At 38.5% G+C, this 13,909-nt stretch overlaps 1 protein-coding gene across 1 annotated transcript in view; it reads right to left on the reverse strand.

Moving 5' to 3' along the window:
• LOC136875641 (putative sodium-dependent multivitamin transporter) overlaps window positions 1–13,909 on the reverse strand; it is a 207,775-nt gene that overhangs the window by 65,274 nt on the left and 128,592 nt on the right. Inside the window, exon 3 of the mRNA XM_067149183.2 lies at window positions 4,439–4,660. Within this exon, the coding sequence (XP_067005284.1) occupies window positions 4,439–4,660 (222 nt within the window). The remainder of the gene's footprint in view (window positions 1–4,438; window positions 4,661–13,909) is intronic.

Here is a 13,909-nt window from a genome sequence, read left to right on the forward strand (position 1 = left end):
ATTATTATTATTATTATTATTATTATTATTATTATTATTATTATTATTATTATTATTATTATTATTATTATTATTATTATTATTATTATTATTATTTAGCCCCGCTAACATCTTTAAGGGTTTTTAGAGATGAAGGGATTATGGAATTTTCTCCTGCAGGAGATCTTTTAGATGCTGGTAAATCTTCTAACATGAGGCTGGCATATTTTAGCACCTTAAAATACCACCAGACTGACCTGGGATCGAACTCACCAACTTTTTCTCTGAGCTCTTTTAAACAAATGATGTGATTACTTATACCTAATAATTTATGTGCTTTCACATTTTTTAAAATGATATGGTAGACTATATTAGGTACAGCTGCTAATTATTTATGTGGAACATCCATCATGTATTGTAATTAATGTTATTTGAAGCAGTGAAGAGTAGCCTACAGTAAGCTACCAGAGTTGTGAAAAATTGTCCTGTGGTCCTGAATTAATGAAGGTAATATGAATTTTATAATATACTGTGATGTATGCGATGTTGTCTGTCAGAAATGAATTAACCTATACAGTAGTCAGAATGTAGAGATGCCATTTTGATCTACGATTAGATGGGTACAGAACCACAGTGCTGCAATCAGGCACAGAAACAGTTCAACAAGGTTAAGTTTTTGAAACCGACTTTCAACCTATTAGGTCGTATTATGTACATTTAGTACGTGTTGAAAAGATGTTAAGTACAGAACAAAAATGGTCAATCAGACACCAGTGGGATCCGAACCCGTAACCTCCTGACAATAATCTCTCTCAATATCTGTGCTTACATTTCTGTGAAGTGGAGTTCAACCAATCAGAGATGATTTCTAATAGAGCAGTGCATAAAATAATTACAGTACAGTAAAGGGTAATTTTCCATACACTTTTGAGTAAGGAAACAAGGCAATTACATTACAGAATTAATTAAAATTCCTATTCACCTAATTAATAGTGAATAACAAAACACCATAATGCCATGAAACCTATAAATGAAACTTTACGTCCCTTTGTACGCAATGAAGTTGTCGAACTAAAACTGCATCACAACAGAAATTTCTTTACTCACAATCAAGTGATCTTCATGCTGTTTGTAAATAAATACATCTCAAGGTAGTGCAGACATTTTACATGCAGCTAATGCTCTAGAACTCACATTAACAGCTTCATACCCTTGACCCACTCAAAAGAGAAATGCCATGGTTGGGAGTTGTTATAAACAGTTCACTTAACAAGGGTAAGAATATCACCACGAAACTCAGCACGCACAGAGTAGTAAAGATAAGCCACATTTCATTTGTTTTTTTAGTGTTTTAAGTGTTCAGACCCAGAAGCATCCCTTGTTGGAGACAATAATACTAATGGCATTACCAGGCTGAGTAGCTCAGACAGTAAAGTGCTGGTCTTCTGAGTCCAACTTAGTGGGTTCGATCCTGGCTAGTCCAGTGGTATTTGAAGGTGCTCAAATGCATCAGCCTTGTGCTGGTAGATTCATGGGCATGTAAAATAACTCCTATGTGAACAAAATTCCAGTACCTTGATGTCTCGAAAAACTGTAAAAATTAGTTAGTGGGACATAAAACCACTAATATATTTACATATTTATTATTTGCCCCTGAAAGAGACACCAATAAATGAACAAAATAAGTATTATTACTAATGTCATTGGTTTTACATCCCACAAACTATGGCTTTTGGAAAAGCTGAGGTGCCCAAATGTTGTCCTTTAGGAGTTCTTTTACATGCCGATTAATATACTGATGCATTTGAGCACCTTCAAAATACTCCCAGACTGAGCCAGGACTGGTATTCTATTGTATGAGTTACTCAGTCTGGTAATCTTAGAGACAGAAATCATATCAATGCCCTAAGATGATAAATTATTTGATTTTTACCCATCAGAAACAAAGTTATTTGAAGTACACTATAGGTGATCAGGGAACGGATTTATATGTACTAATAATTATTGAAATATGTACATATATATTTAGTTATTTTTATTGAAATATGGAATTATATATGGACTTAAAATTACACATATAACATTAATTTCTATTTAATATCAAAGTTCAAAAAAGCTAAACAAAGTAGATCTACATGCAACAAAATGTTGCATTTCTCATTTTTATATATTTGAAGAGCACACATTCCTTTATTCTCAATTACCAAAACAATGGATTACAAAATGTTCTTTTAAGTGCTGGAAAGTGAATCTTCTCCTATTATCTCTAAGGACAGATTTATATTGAGTGAAACTGCGTTCAACATAGGAAGAGGTAATGGGGGCATAATTCACTTTCACAATATCTGCTGGGGTTAAATCCAATGTTAATTTTACACTTAAATCTGCACACAATCTCTGCAACTTTACCTGTACCACGATTTAGTTGTTCTACAGTTTTATTCACAATTTCACAATTTTCAGAAAGTGAGAGATGCGAGTTTTGGAGCCTTTTCAGTGTTTTTGTGATGCATGAAAAATTATGCTAAATGTAACACAAATCATTTCTCACACTTGTATCGCAGACAACTGTTTTCGCAGCTTCAATCGAGGCTGCATCTTCAGAGTCCATGGCATGCAGAACGTTCTTAATACAGTCTATATATTCAACATAATATTCAACCGCTTGCAACCAAATACCCCACCTAGTTAGAATCGGCTTAGGCGGCAATGGAATCTCTGGGTACATTTCTTTCAAAAGATGAACTATTCTGTGGGCTTTGAGAAAAACATTTTTCACTGAGTAAATCAATAAATCTACTTTGGGGTAACTGCCTCTTATCACTTCTGCCACACGATGAAAGGCATGTGCTACACATGTTAAATGAGTCATCTTAGGATATACAACACATAATGCTTCTCCGGCTTTTATCATATAAGGTGCGGCATCGCTAATAAAAAGTAACACTTCATTATACTCAACACCCTGTGGCCAGGGGATACCCATAGCCTCATTGAACAGTTTTGCTACAGTTTTGTTATCGCACTTTTCTACAACATCACAGTGTAAGAGAATCCGTTTACAATAATCTTCGCTTAACAAACCAATGATGACGTTGCCAATTAGCCTGCCTTCTTTGTCTGTTGTCTCATCAATGGAAACCCAAATTAAACCGTCTTTAATCTCTTGCCTTATCTTCCGACCAGTTTCATCGTAAGTTATATGGCTGAAAAGTACGTTTTACTGAACGTTGGCTCATCCGGGATGGATCGTTTAGTACATTTCTCGAGGAATTCCCTGAAGCACTGATTATTCAGTTTGAAGAGAGGTATGTCAGCAGAGATGGGAGCATGGCAGAGATTGGTGTTGAACTCGGATGTTACACTGGAAGTTGCTGGTTGTGTCGGAAACAACTGTCTCTGCTTGAAATCTCGTTGTTTGTTAGCCTGGTGTTTACTGGTTGAAAAGTGCTGTTGCACAAGGAACCTTTGAGTAGATGTCACTGTACAATGACACAAATTACAAAATAATATCTTACTGTCAGTTGATAAACCATCTTCTTTAAATTCTGATACGTAACTTTTCAATTTTAAACTGGTTGACTGAGCTACTTTAGGCATATTGTAACAACGTTAATGTCTTCTATGAATATCACTATACAACTGCACACACTGAACATACAGGAACACTATGATCCGTCTCACTGCTAATTCAAACTGTGAATGACTGGTAGTGAACTAGATGGAATTATGAAGCAATCAAAGGGAATTCCCGAATTACGAACTAATCCGGAAACCACTAGCACATCGTCGATGAATGAGATTTCCCTAGTTACAAAATTACGTCACAGACATAGTCGATGTTATGTAATGCAGCTTATCAGTGCTGTAAGTGTGATTCAGATGGTCATGGTACTGACCGGCTGAACTCCACTACTTCTGGGCTCAACCCCTCTCTTTCTTCGCACCGCTTATCAGCCCAGACATGGACAAGCGTGATAATGACCTGCACACCAGTTAAAATATTAATTTTTCGAATATAGATTTTAAATTTATTTCTCCATTATTGAGAGGACTACTTTTTAGTCGAAATATGGACTATATTGATTTTAATGACGAAGAATATGGAACATATGTGCTAAACTCCAAAATATGGAAAAATATGGAAAATGAATACTCCATTTTTCAACTCCACACGTCATGATTCCTAAAGATAATGCAAAATATAATTAATTTTAGCTTCCTAAAGAGATATGTATTTACATATAAATCCGTTCCCTGGTGATGATGATGATACCCTAACATTTTTTCACTACTCAGGCTTCAGGCGGAAAAATGCAAAAAGTTGGTATTTGATGTTCAGTCAGTATAAAGCCATATGACTCACTGGAGTCACAAAAATACATTACCTTTTATTTTTAAAGTAAAGGAAACATTCAATTCACTGAATACCTCCTTTTAGTTATTTCGTGAAACTTACATGATATGCGCTGGTAGCTTGTAAACGGAAGAACACAGGTAGAAACCAATATGCTGCAATAGGAGTAGCAAGACCATACGAGAAGTTGATGACCACAAACTGTGTACCAAAAATGTAGTTCTCTCTGCTGACACCCATCAGAGTAATGGCAGACATGAAGCTGGCCATCAGTGAGAATGCTACAGGCACTATCGACATGTCACGGTCTCCCAGGAGGTATTCCTAAAACATGAAACATCACATCATGTACTTCACATTGCTGAATGCTATTAACTTCATTGGCTAGTAACTGTCTACAAACATGAACAGATTCCTGGAGGATACAGAGTTATCTCCATGGTGATATCATTAGAACATGGGTAGTAAAGCTGAATTCACTACCGTTAATACCTGTATTCAAGACTCGATCCACTACCCGTTGTATCAAATACAATACAAAACAATCATCATGAGGCTGATAGTAGCCCATTACAGATCAGGGTGCCAAGGAATATTCTGGAGCATGGCTAAGAATTTACGCCAAGACCACAAAGAATGCAATTAGATTTGTTACAACATCAGATCAATGTGGCAATCATTAATGTACAAACAATCTTGTTGAGTTGAACTGGATTATCTGGAAAGTTTTGGTGATTTTATTGGAAAAATGAAAGATTTTCTATGAATTTAATAAAAAAATAATAATAATCAAATAATTTTCTAAGTACACATAACTTTTTTCTATAACAGAGTCCCTTTTCCTGATAATTTTATAATTCCCTTCAATAATTACAATATTTAAGGGATCGCCAGAATGTGAAAATTCTGTCCTGCAGAAGCACACAGGAGTTCTTTAATATGCCAGAAGCCATGGAATTATCACACATATAAACTATCTGCTATCTTAGGTACAGATGGCCAACAACTATCCAAATGGACCTTTGAGCTCAGCTGCAAAACAAACTTGAATATAATAAAGTAATGAACATGAAAAGATAATTGGATGTGAAGAACTGACTGGGAAAAACACATTTTATAAAATATATAAAACTTCTTTTTTATGATAACTTTCTTGTAAAATGTAAGTTGGCTTGTTTATTGCAGTTAAGCAGACTATCGACCCATTGTCACCGAATGCAATGGAAGGGCATTCACTGGATTCATCTAGGACTTTGTGGTGGCTTCTGCTGAGGCCGTACAATGGCTAGAGAATTTAGATCTAACTCTTTGAACACTTTTGCTTGCATGATTGTTTTCAATGTTATAACATGTATATCTTGTAATTATGTATATAATATTTTGTGCTTACTGTTCATATACATTTAATCTTTGTTTTGTTTTGTGTACATTACCATACGCTAATAATAATAATCATTTTCCAACTACAGTTTCCTGAATGTGGTGTGATAAACTGGCTGCCAAATATATTGTTGCTCGCTTAGCACCACCCAGGGGTCACATGTAGGGTATTTTGAGGTTAAACCTACGGACGTGAGCAACATCTTGTTCACTGTTTTCCTGTTATGTAAATATGTATATAATTTATTTCTGTATTCAACTTGATTGTATGAGCCATACGCTAAATAAATAGATGGATGTGGTGTATAAGCGTTCACATCTCTTCCTGTCTGCATACTTCATCTGTTCCAGGACATCTTCCCATCAGAGACCTCACTCCTCCATTTCAGAATTCACTGTCTCTATCCAGCCTTTCCTTGGCCTTGCTCATGGTCTTTTTACTTGGACAGTAAGGTCAAAGTATTTTCTGGCAGATCTATTGCTCTTCATTCTCATAACGTGCCATTACCACTGAAATCTATGCTTCTTTCTTACACTGGTAATAAGGAACTATTTACTTCATTCCTGATTTTGTATTTTTGAGTAGTATGATTAATAATTCTAATGAATCTCATTTCTGTTGCCTGAATTCTGCTGCAGTCATTGTTTAGCAGAGTACATGCTTTCTAATCTATATGTGATAATATGAAGTAGGTGTGGTACAGGGTTGTTTTTGCTTTTTTGTGGTATTTTGCAGACCCAGAGTAGGTTTCTGACTTGACTGCAAAACTTTGATAGTTTTTGTGTCCTGAGTATTTTCTGCATGACAGTGTTGTCATTCGAGATTATCCTTCTGAGGTACTTGAAGTAAGAAATAGATTCTAATTTGGCTCCTTTGAAAAAGAGGTAAGTTTGTTCTTTCCTGTTAATGGGCATTTCTACAGTATTTATTTTACTCATCTTCAACTCAAATTTTTAGAACATATTGTTCCATTTAGTCAATTTTACCTGTACTTCAGCATCTATTTGAGAGAGAGAGAGAGATTGATATTTGTCTGGGGGTGAGGAGTTAGGAGGGAGCTCTCCCAGTTCCGGTAATACTGCCAACTGAATGGAAATTAAATCTGAATTGAATCAATAATATGATTGATCAATCAATATGAATTTTCTAAACCTTTATTATCTTCAGCCAACAACTGTGTCACACACACATTATATACCATTATATAACATTTCTCGATGCGAATCTTGTTCCTAGCATGTATTCTATAGTTTTGCTTTGCTGTGTAAACAACAACAGTACTAATACGTAAAGTGTATGCCAGATGTCACACAGCAATGCATAGTTTGGGTTCCAAAGGTTGCCAATACGAATCTCGAAGATTGCCGAGGTCTACCGATTCAGCACTAGGGTGTCTATCACTAAAAGGTGCGCAAATAGTACATAGATCTATTGAATCAATTGAAACATTGGTATTAAAGGATAATATCTCGCAGAAAGCCAAGATATTCACTGGTAGTAAAATAACAATAAACTTATTAAAATATAATAACTACAATTATCTTATTCACCAAATCAAGGTGAAAGTGAAGATTCTTGCAAGTAACAAGCAGAAAATCGAGTTCACCATATTAAGACTCATGCTGAGAACTACGGTAATAAATTTGCAGATCATCTGGCCAAAGAAGCAGGTGCACAACAGAGAAATTAGTGAGTGTTACAGCAAAATTCCTACAAGTGTTTTGATTCAGGAATTGAGAGATGAGAGTATAACAAAATGGCAGAATGAATGGGATCAAACGACAATGGGTTCAGTAACAAAATAATTTTTTTTCCCAGTGTAACAGACAGACTTTCCCAACATATTTATTTAATGCCAAATTTCACAGCAATGGTAACGGGTTATGGAAAATTAAGAGCTTATTTTGATCGTTTTAAAACTTTAGATAGTCCCGTATGTCCATGTAATGCCAGTGATAAAAATGTTGGCCATTTATTATTTCATTGTGAATTACTTGAGAGAGAAAGAAGCATTTCAATAAAGATATTTTAGGTACAGAGTCATGGCCAGTGAGCATAGTCAAAAATAATTTTAAACAATTCTTACATTTCACAAACTCAATTGTATTTGAACAAGTGTGAAAAAAGGATATAGTTCTGTTTACATTATCATTTTGTTTACTTATGTACATCACAAAAGCCATCGCATTAAGAATGTATCTCACATGTAATTAAATTAAGTTTCATTTGTAATATGATTACTCAAGCATGTAGCCTGTCATGTAATGGGGGCATGCTGTGAATAAATAGTTTAAAAAAAAAAACTACATACATACATATATCATACACTTTTATGGCCTTCAGCTTGCTGTCTGCAAGCCTCTGTGAATTTACTAAACACCTCCGCACTCCTCTATCTGTAACTAGCTCTGCTGCCTCATTTAGTTCCATAACTCTAAATTATTACTGTGACATTGCCTCTCCCTGAGGTTGAGCACCCTCTTTATCAAGTGACAGCAGTAAAATCTAACAGAAACTGCACTCGTTTTCATTCAATTTACTCTCAACCACTGACTGCAACCACCCTTCCCTGTCCTCCAAAAAGAAAGCCAGTGAACACATTTTAATCACATACCTGTATAGGTGTTGTAATCCTTCCTGTTCCCTTGCCGATAGGTGCATTTACTGCTTTTGTCCAATCAGAATGTACCTTATTAATATTCCATACTAATCTTATTACTCTATGAAGCCATTTCATCCCTGTCTTCTCAATGTATTTCACCCTTTCAGGTCGAATTTAATCTATTCTTGCTGCTTTATGATAATGGAGTTTATCATCAGCATAATTTCAGTAACATCATTGTACTCCTCCCCATTAACTCAGTTGTTCGCAACATCAACAGAAAGATTTCCTGCTACGCTGAGAAGATTTTCAAAATACACCTTCCTGCCATCCAGTGATTGCCTGTGATCTACTGTGAGTTCACCTGATTCACCCAAACACTTGTCATTTCCTTTTTCCCTCCCTTGCTAAGATTCTCTATTACTGTTCAGAAAGCTTTCCCTACTGCTCTTTCAAAATTATTACCAAAATCTTCCCATATCTCTTCTTGGATTCAACAATTACTTGTTTCAGTCTATTCCTTGCATTTATGTACAATTCCCTATCTGCACCAGTCCTTGTTTGGAGCCATTTCCAATACGCATTCCTTTTATGTCTACAAGCTGCCGTCAGTTCATCATTCCACCATGATATTTGATTTTCTTCATCTTTACACACAGCTGTTCACAGGCAATCCCTTATTGTTTCTAATACAGCATCCTTGTATGCCACCCATTCCTTTTCTATATCCTGAACCTGTGTACTATCCACTGTTTGGATCCTTTCACTAATCACATCCATGTACTTCCAATTTCCTCGTCCTGGAGATTTTTACTCTCATTTGTCTGCAGACAGATTTCACTTTCTCTATCCTAGGCCTATAGATACTTCACTACAGATCAGATAGTGGTCTTCACATCATAAATCCCCAGAATAATGACACATTCCTAACAGATTTTCTGAATTCAAAGTCAGTTAAGGTCTAGTCTATTAAATCTATAGTAGTATCAATTGTTGCATCTGGTTCCCCTGCTGCATGGTTAGCGCAACAGCCTTTGGCTGAGTTCTAAGGTGGGTCAGGAATTTTAGCTACATCTGGTTTATTTCTCTGATTTGGTGACTGGATGTTTGTGGTGGTGATTATTGTTTTAAGAGGAAGTACAATTGGGAAACTATGTTCTATTAACACTAATCAGAAAGAAAATGGAGGTCTGATACTTTGAAATTACCGGGCGAGTTGGCCGTGTGGTTAGAGGCGCACAGCTGTGAGCTTGCATCCGGGAGATAGTGAGTTCGAACCCCACTGTCTGCAGCCCTGAAGATGATTTTCCGTGTTTTCCCACTTTCACACCAGACAAATGCTAGGCCTGTATCTTAATTGAGGCCACAGCCGCTTCCTTCCCAGTCCTAGCCCTTTCCTACCCAATGTCGCCATAAGACCTATCTGTGTCGGCGCGACGTAAAGCAGATAGTGATACTTTGAAAGAAATGGAAGGGCCACAAAGGGTGAGAAATGAAAGACTTCATAGGCCACGCAAATCTAACACTGCCGGTATCAGAAGAGTTGACCAAATGAGGTCGGACATAAAAGCTACGAGACTGGCACAAGTAAGTGGAAGCAAGGTCAGACTAATTTAGGGGGAACCATGTCGTTAACCTATGCTCCCAAGTCGGAAGCTTTGGGTCCCCCTTTTAGTCACCTCTTACAGCAGGGAATACCGCGGATGTGTTCTACCGCTCCCAGACTGGGTGTTTGTGTTTACCTCAGTATTTATCTCTTCATGTATACCCATACATCACACTACCACCCAATATGGAAACACAAACATATTTTAATGTATTGTATGAAAGGTGCCAAACTGTAATATATTACGGTACTAAGATCTGTATGTATTAATCATAAGACATATTTCAAAAAAAAAAAAAAGATGACTCCCTGTGAGTCAGGACAAGCTTTGTAAAGGCCAGTCATGAGGTGGTTACTCACTGGGGAAACAACATCATGACTTGCACTGACCATTGTACCCCATGAGGGCTCCACATAAAGTGAATAGAGGATGGTTGCCTAGTTATACTCCCTCTGAAAAACAATTCTCACCACCACCTGGTGGGAAAATGGAAAACCATCTTTAGGGCTGCCGACAATGGGGTTCAACCACTGTCTCCCGAATGCAAGCTGATAGTTACGTGATTCAAACCGTGCAGCCCCTCATTAGGTTTAAGGTAATAAGAAGAGAGCTTTGTTCTTTCCTATGCTTGTCGTATGCGGCGCCGACCATTCAGCCAAATGAGACGGGCTCTATTTCCTCAGGTTAACTATGCATTACAGAAATGGAGAAATATTTATCCTTCATATTGTTGTACTTCCTATTGTTGTACTTCCTCTTAAAACAATAATCACCACCACAAACACCCAGTCCACGAATCAAAGAAATTAACCAGAAGCGGCTAAAATCCCCGCCCCGTCTGAGAATCGAAGGTCGTACCAACTTGGTACAAGATGGTATGTGTTTCAAGAGACAATAGGATGCATGTTTCAACTAACATGGCTCCGTGAATTAATGGTTATAATAAATCATTTAAGTTAGATGTATTTCCTCGTCAGATAAGAAATACACAGCAAGTGGTTATAGTACCAGTTTCATTTTCGTGTTACAAAGCATACAAAAAGTATCAAACTATTTACCGGTACTTTCAATGCTAAAAATATGTTATGTCTACAGCAACCAGCATCAGAACAATCGTCAGTGCTAACTGCTGGCAGTTTTGATCATTTGGTTAAGTTTGAGCTCGATAGTTAGCAGCACAAATCGGAACAAAAGTATCCCAAGGTTCACTATGGTCAAGGTAGAACAGTCTCGCCTATATACATTCCTCTTCATATTGCCAACCACCATAGAAACACGCAATAGTGAATATATCACTCCACAAAGGGTTAGCATCAGGAAGGGGGTTCGGTCGTAAAACAGGGCTAAGTAAAGCTGTTCGATACAGTTCGCACCCACAACCTCACCAGGATTAGGGAGCAGTAGAAGAAGGTTGTAGCGAACCTCAAGATATTCCCGCTTTCGATGCTGTTTCAAGGAGAGCAATTACCCATCATTCCTTTAAGCCATGACCACAGAAGAGGCCATGACTTTCGGTTAACTCAATTTAGCCTGTTATAAACAGTTGACAGGAGGTCAGAAATACATTGCTATTAGAAAACTGAATGCATGAAGGATACTTACTTCCATTTGCAATATAAGAAAGAGAGCAGAATTACTTGGCTTAAAATACACCGTCTTTCGAAATGACTAACTTTTCCATTAACAGGCATAACTCAAAGTACATTAAACACGAAGGTAAAAGTATTCCTGGACAGACATTGATCTTAAGAAAAGAAAATAGTATAGAACACCCATGCTCAAATTGTGGAGCGCGACTCCCAAGGGGGAGGGAGAGGAGGAGAAGAGACGGAGATAGACTACAAATGCTGGAAAGTATACGAATGAAAACAAGTCTTAGATTTTCAGTTTCAGAAGAAAATGTTTGCAATTATTTTGAAGAATGTAACCGAATTAATTTGAAAACGCTCCTTGCCATCAGTGTTCAATGTAAATGAGCAACAATAACTTATGAGTCTCACAACTCATCCTTCATTCAAAAGCAAATTTAAGAAAATTATCTATTTCCAAAAAAAAAAAAAAAAAAAAAAAAAAAAACATTGAAGATCTTGATTCCATTCGCAGCAACTTACTACAGCGAAACAGGCTGTTCCGCTATGGCAACCATTAAGTAAAAAAAAAAGGCGTATGGCTTATGGCTTTTAGTGCCGGGAGTGTCCGAGGCCAAGTTCGGCTCGCCAGATGCAGGTCTTTTGATTTGACTCCCGTAGGCGACCTGCGCGTCGTGATGAGGATGAAATTATGAAGACACATGCACCCAGCCCCCATGCCAGCGACAGTAACCGATTAAGGTTAAAATTCCTTCGCTACAATCTTCTTCTACTGTTCCCTAATCCTGGTGAGGTTGTGGGTGCGAACTGTATCGAACAGCTTAACTTGGCCCTGTTTTACGGCACGGAGCCTGCGTTCCAGGACATCCCAGATATGCTCGATAGGGTTCATATCGGGGCTCCTGGGTGGCTATGGCAGTCGTTGGACCTCCGCTGCATGTTCCTGGAACCATTCCCGGGCGACGTGGGAGCGATGTGGCGGCGCGTTATCATTTTGAAACACCGCAGAACCGTCTGGGCGTTGGAAGGCCAAAAATGGGTGAAGATGGTCTCCGAGCAGCTCAACATACCGCGTACCATTCAACGTCTCTTCCGCAATAACTAGGGGGCCCATTCCATACCAGGAAAATGCACCCCAGACCATAACAGAGACACCAGCGCCCTGGACCACACCTTCGAGGCTGGCGGGATCCATCGCTTCATGTGGTCTGCGCCATACACGGTGCCTCCCATCGGCATGGCGCAGTGGAAATCGTGATTCGTCCGACCATACCACGTTACGCCATTGTTCCAGTGTCCATCCCTGGTGACAGGCGACAAATGCGCGTCGAAGTGCCCGATGACGTTGGGTTAACAGTGGCATCCGTGTGCGACGCCGGCTCCCATACCCCATAGAACCCATGTTCCTACGGATTGTCCACTGGGAGACGTGTCTAGCACGGCATGTGTTGAATTGAGCCGTGATTTGTTGCACGGTTGTCCGTCTGTCACTATTGACAATCCGTCTCAGATGTCGCCGGTCACGGTCATCGAGGGTGGCTGGACAGCCGGTCGTTCGTCTGTTGTGGACGGTGACATCCGCATTCAACCATTCACGATACACCCTGGACACGGTTGATCGTGTGAAGCCGAATTCCCGCACCACTTACGAAATCGCACTTCCCATCCGTCGGGCACCGACCACCATACCCCGTTCGAACGGTGTCAGCTCACGACGACGTTCCATGTTACACCTGCCACATGCACAGCCACTGCTCACAAGGTCTCCTATACACAGGGGGCGTGTGGTGCGCAGAAAACACACCTGCGCATCAGTGCTCCGCTATCCCATGACATTTGCTCAGTCAATGTATCTCAGTATACAACATAATAGTACATAGCTGTGACATAACTTCCTCACATACAGACTCGGTACTGAAACATTTATTACAAGGTTTGTATTACCGACAATTGCACACACACACACACATATATATATATATATTGTAAACAAAGCAGGTTGGCAACACTACTTGCTCCATTATCTGTATGTTCCGCTCTGTTTCGAATTACTCATGCACTGAGCAACAAAATGTAAATAAATGTACTTCTTTAAGCTTTAACACTGTCCACACAAATTAGTGCAATCTCTCAAATGTCTACAGGACTCGAGTGCACAGCATATTATTGTTCTTTTACAATAATTGTTTGAATTTGTGTATCCTCTGCAATCAGTAGTGTGCCACGAGTTTCATCCGAGATGGCATAACTGTTGTAGTTGACATGCCGCTCAAGCGTAGCCCGATCAATCACATTCAGAAGGTTATATATAGCAGCTATTGTCTGCACATTCTTCGCAGAGTTTTTCGTCAACATAGGCTAAAAACTGTTGTACTTCATCAACAGCCGACGAGT

This window comes from Anabrus simplex, chromosome 6 (assembly GCF_040414725.1).
Source record: "Anabrus simplex isolate iqAnaSimp1 chromosome 6, ASM4041472v1, whole genome shotgun sequence".
Lineage (NCBI taxonomy): Eukaryota > Metazoa > Arthropoda > Insecta > Orthoptera > Tettigoniidae > Anabrus > Anabrus simplex.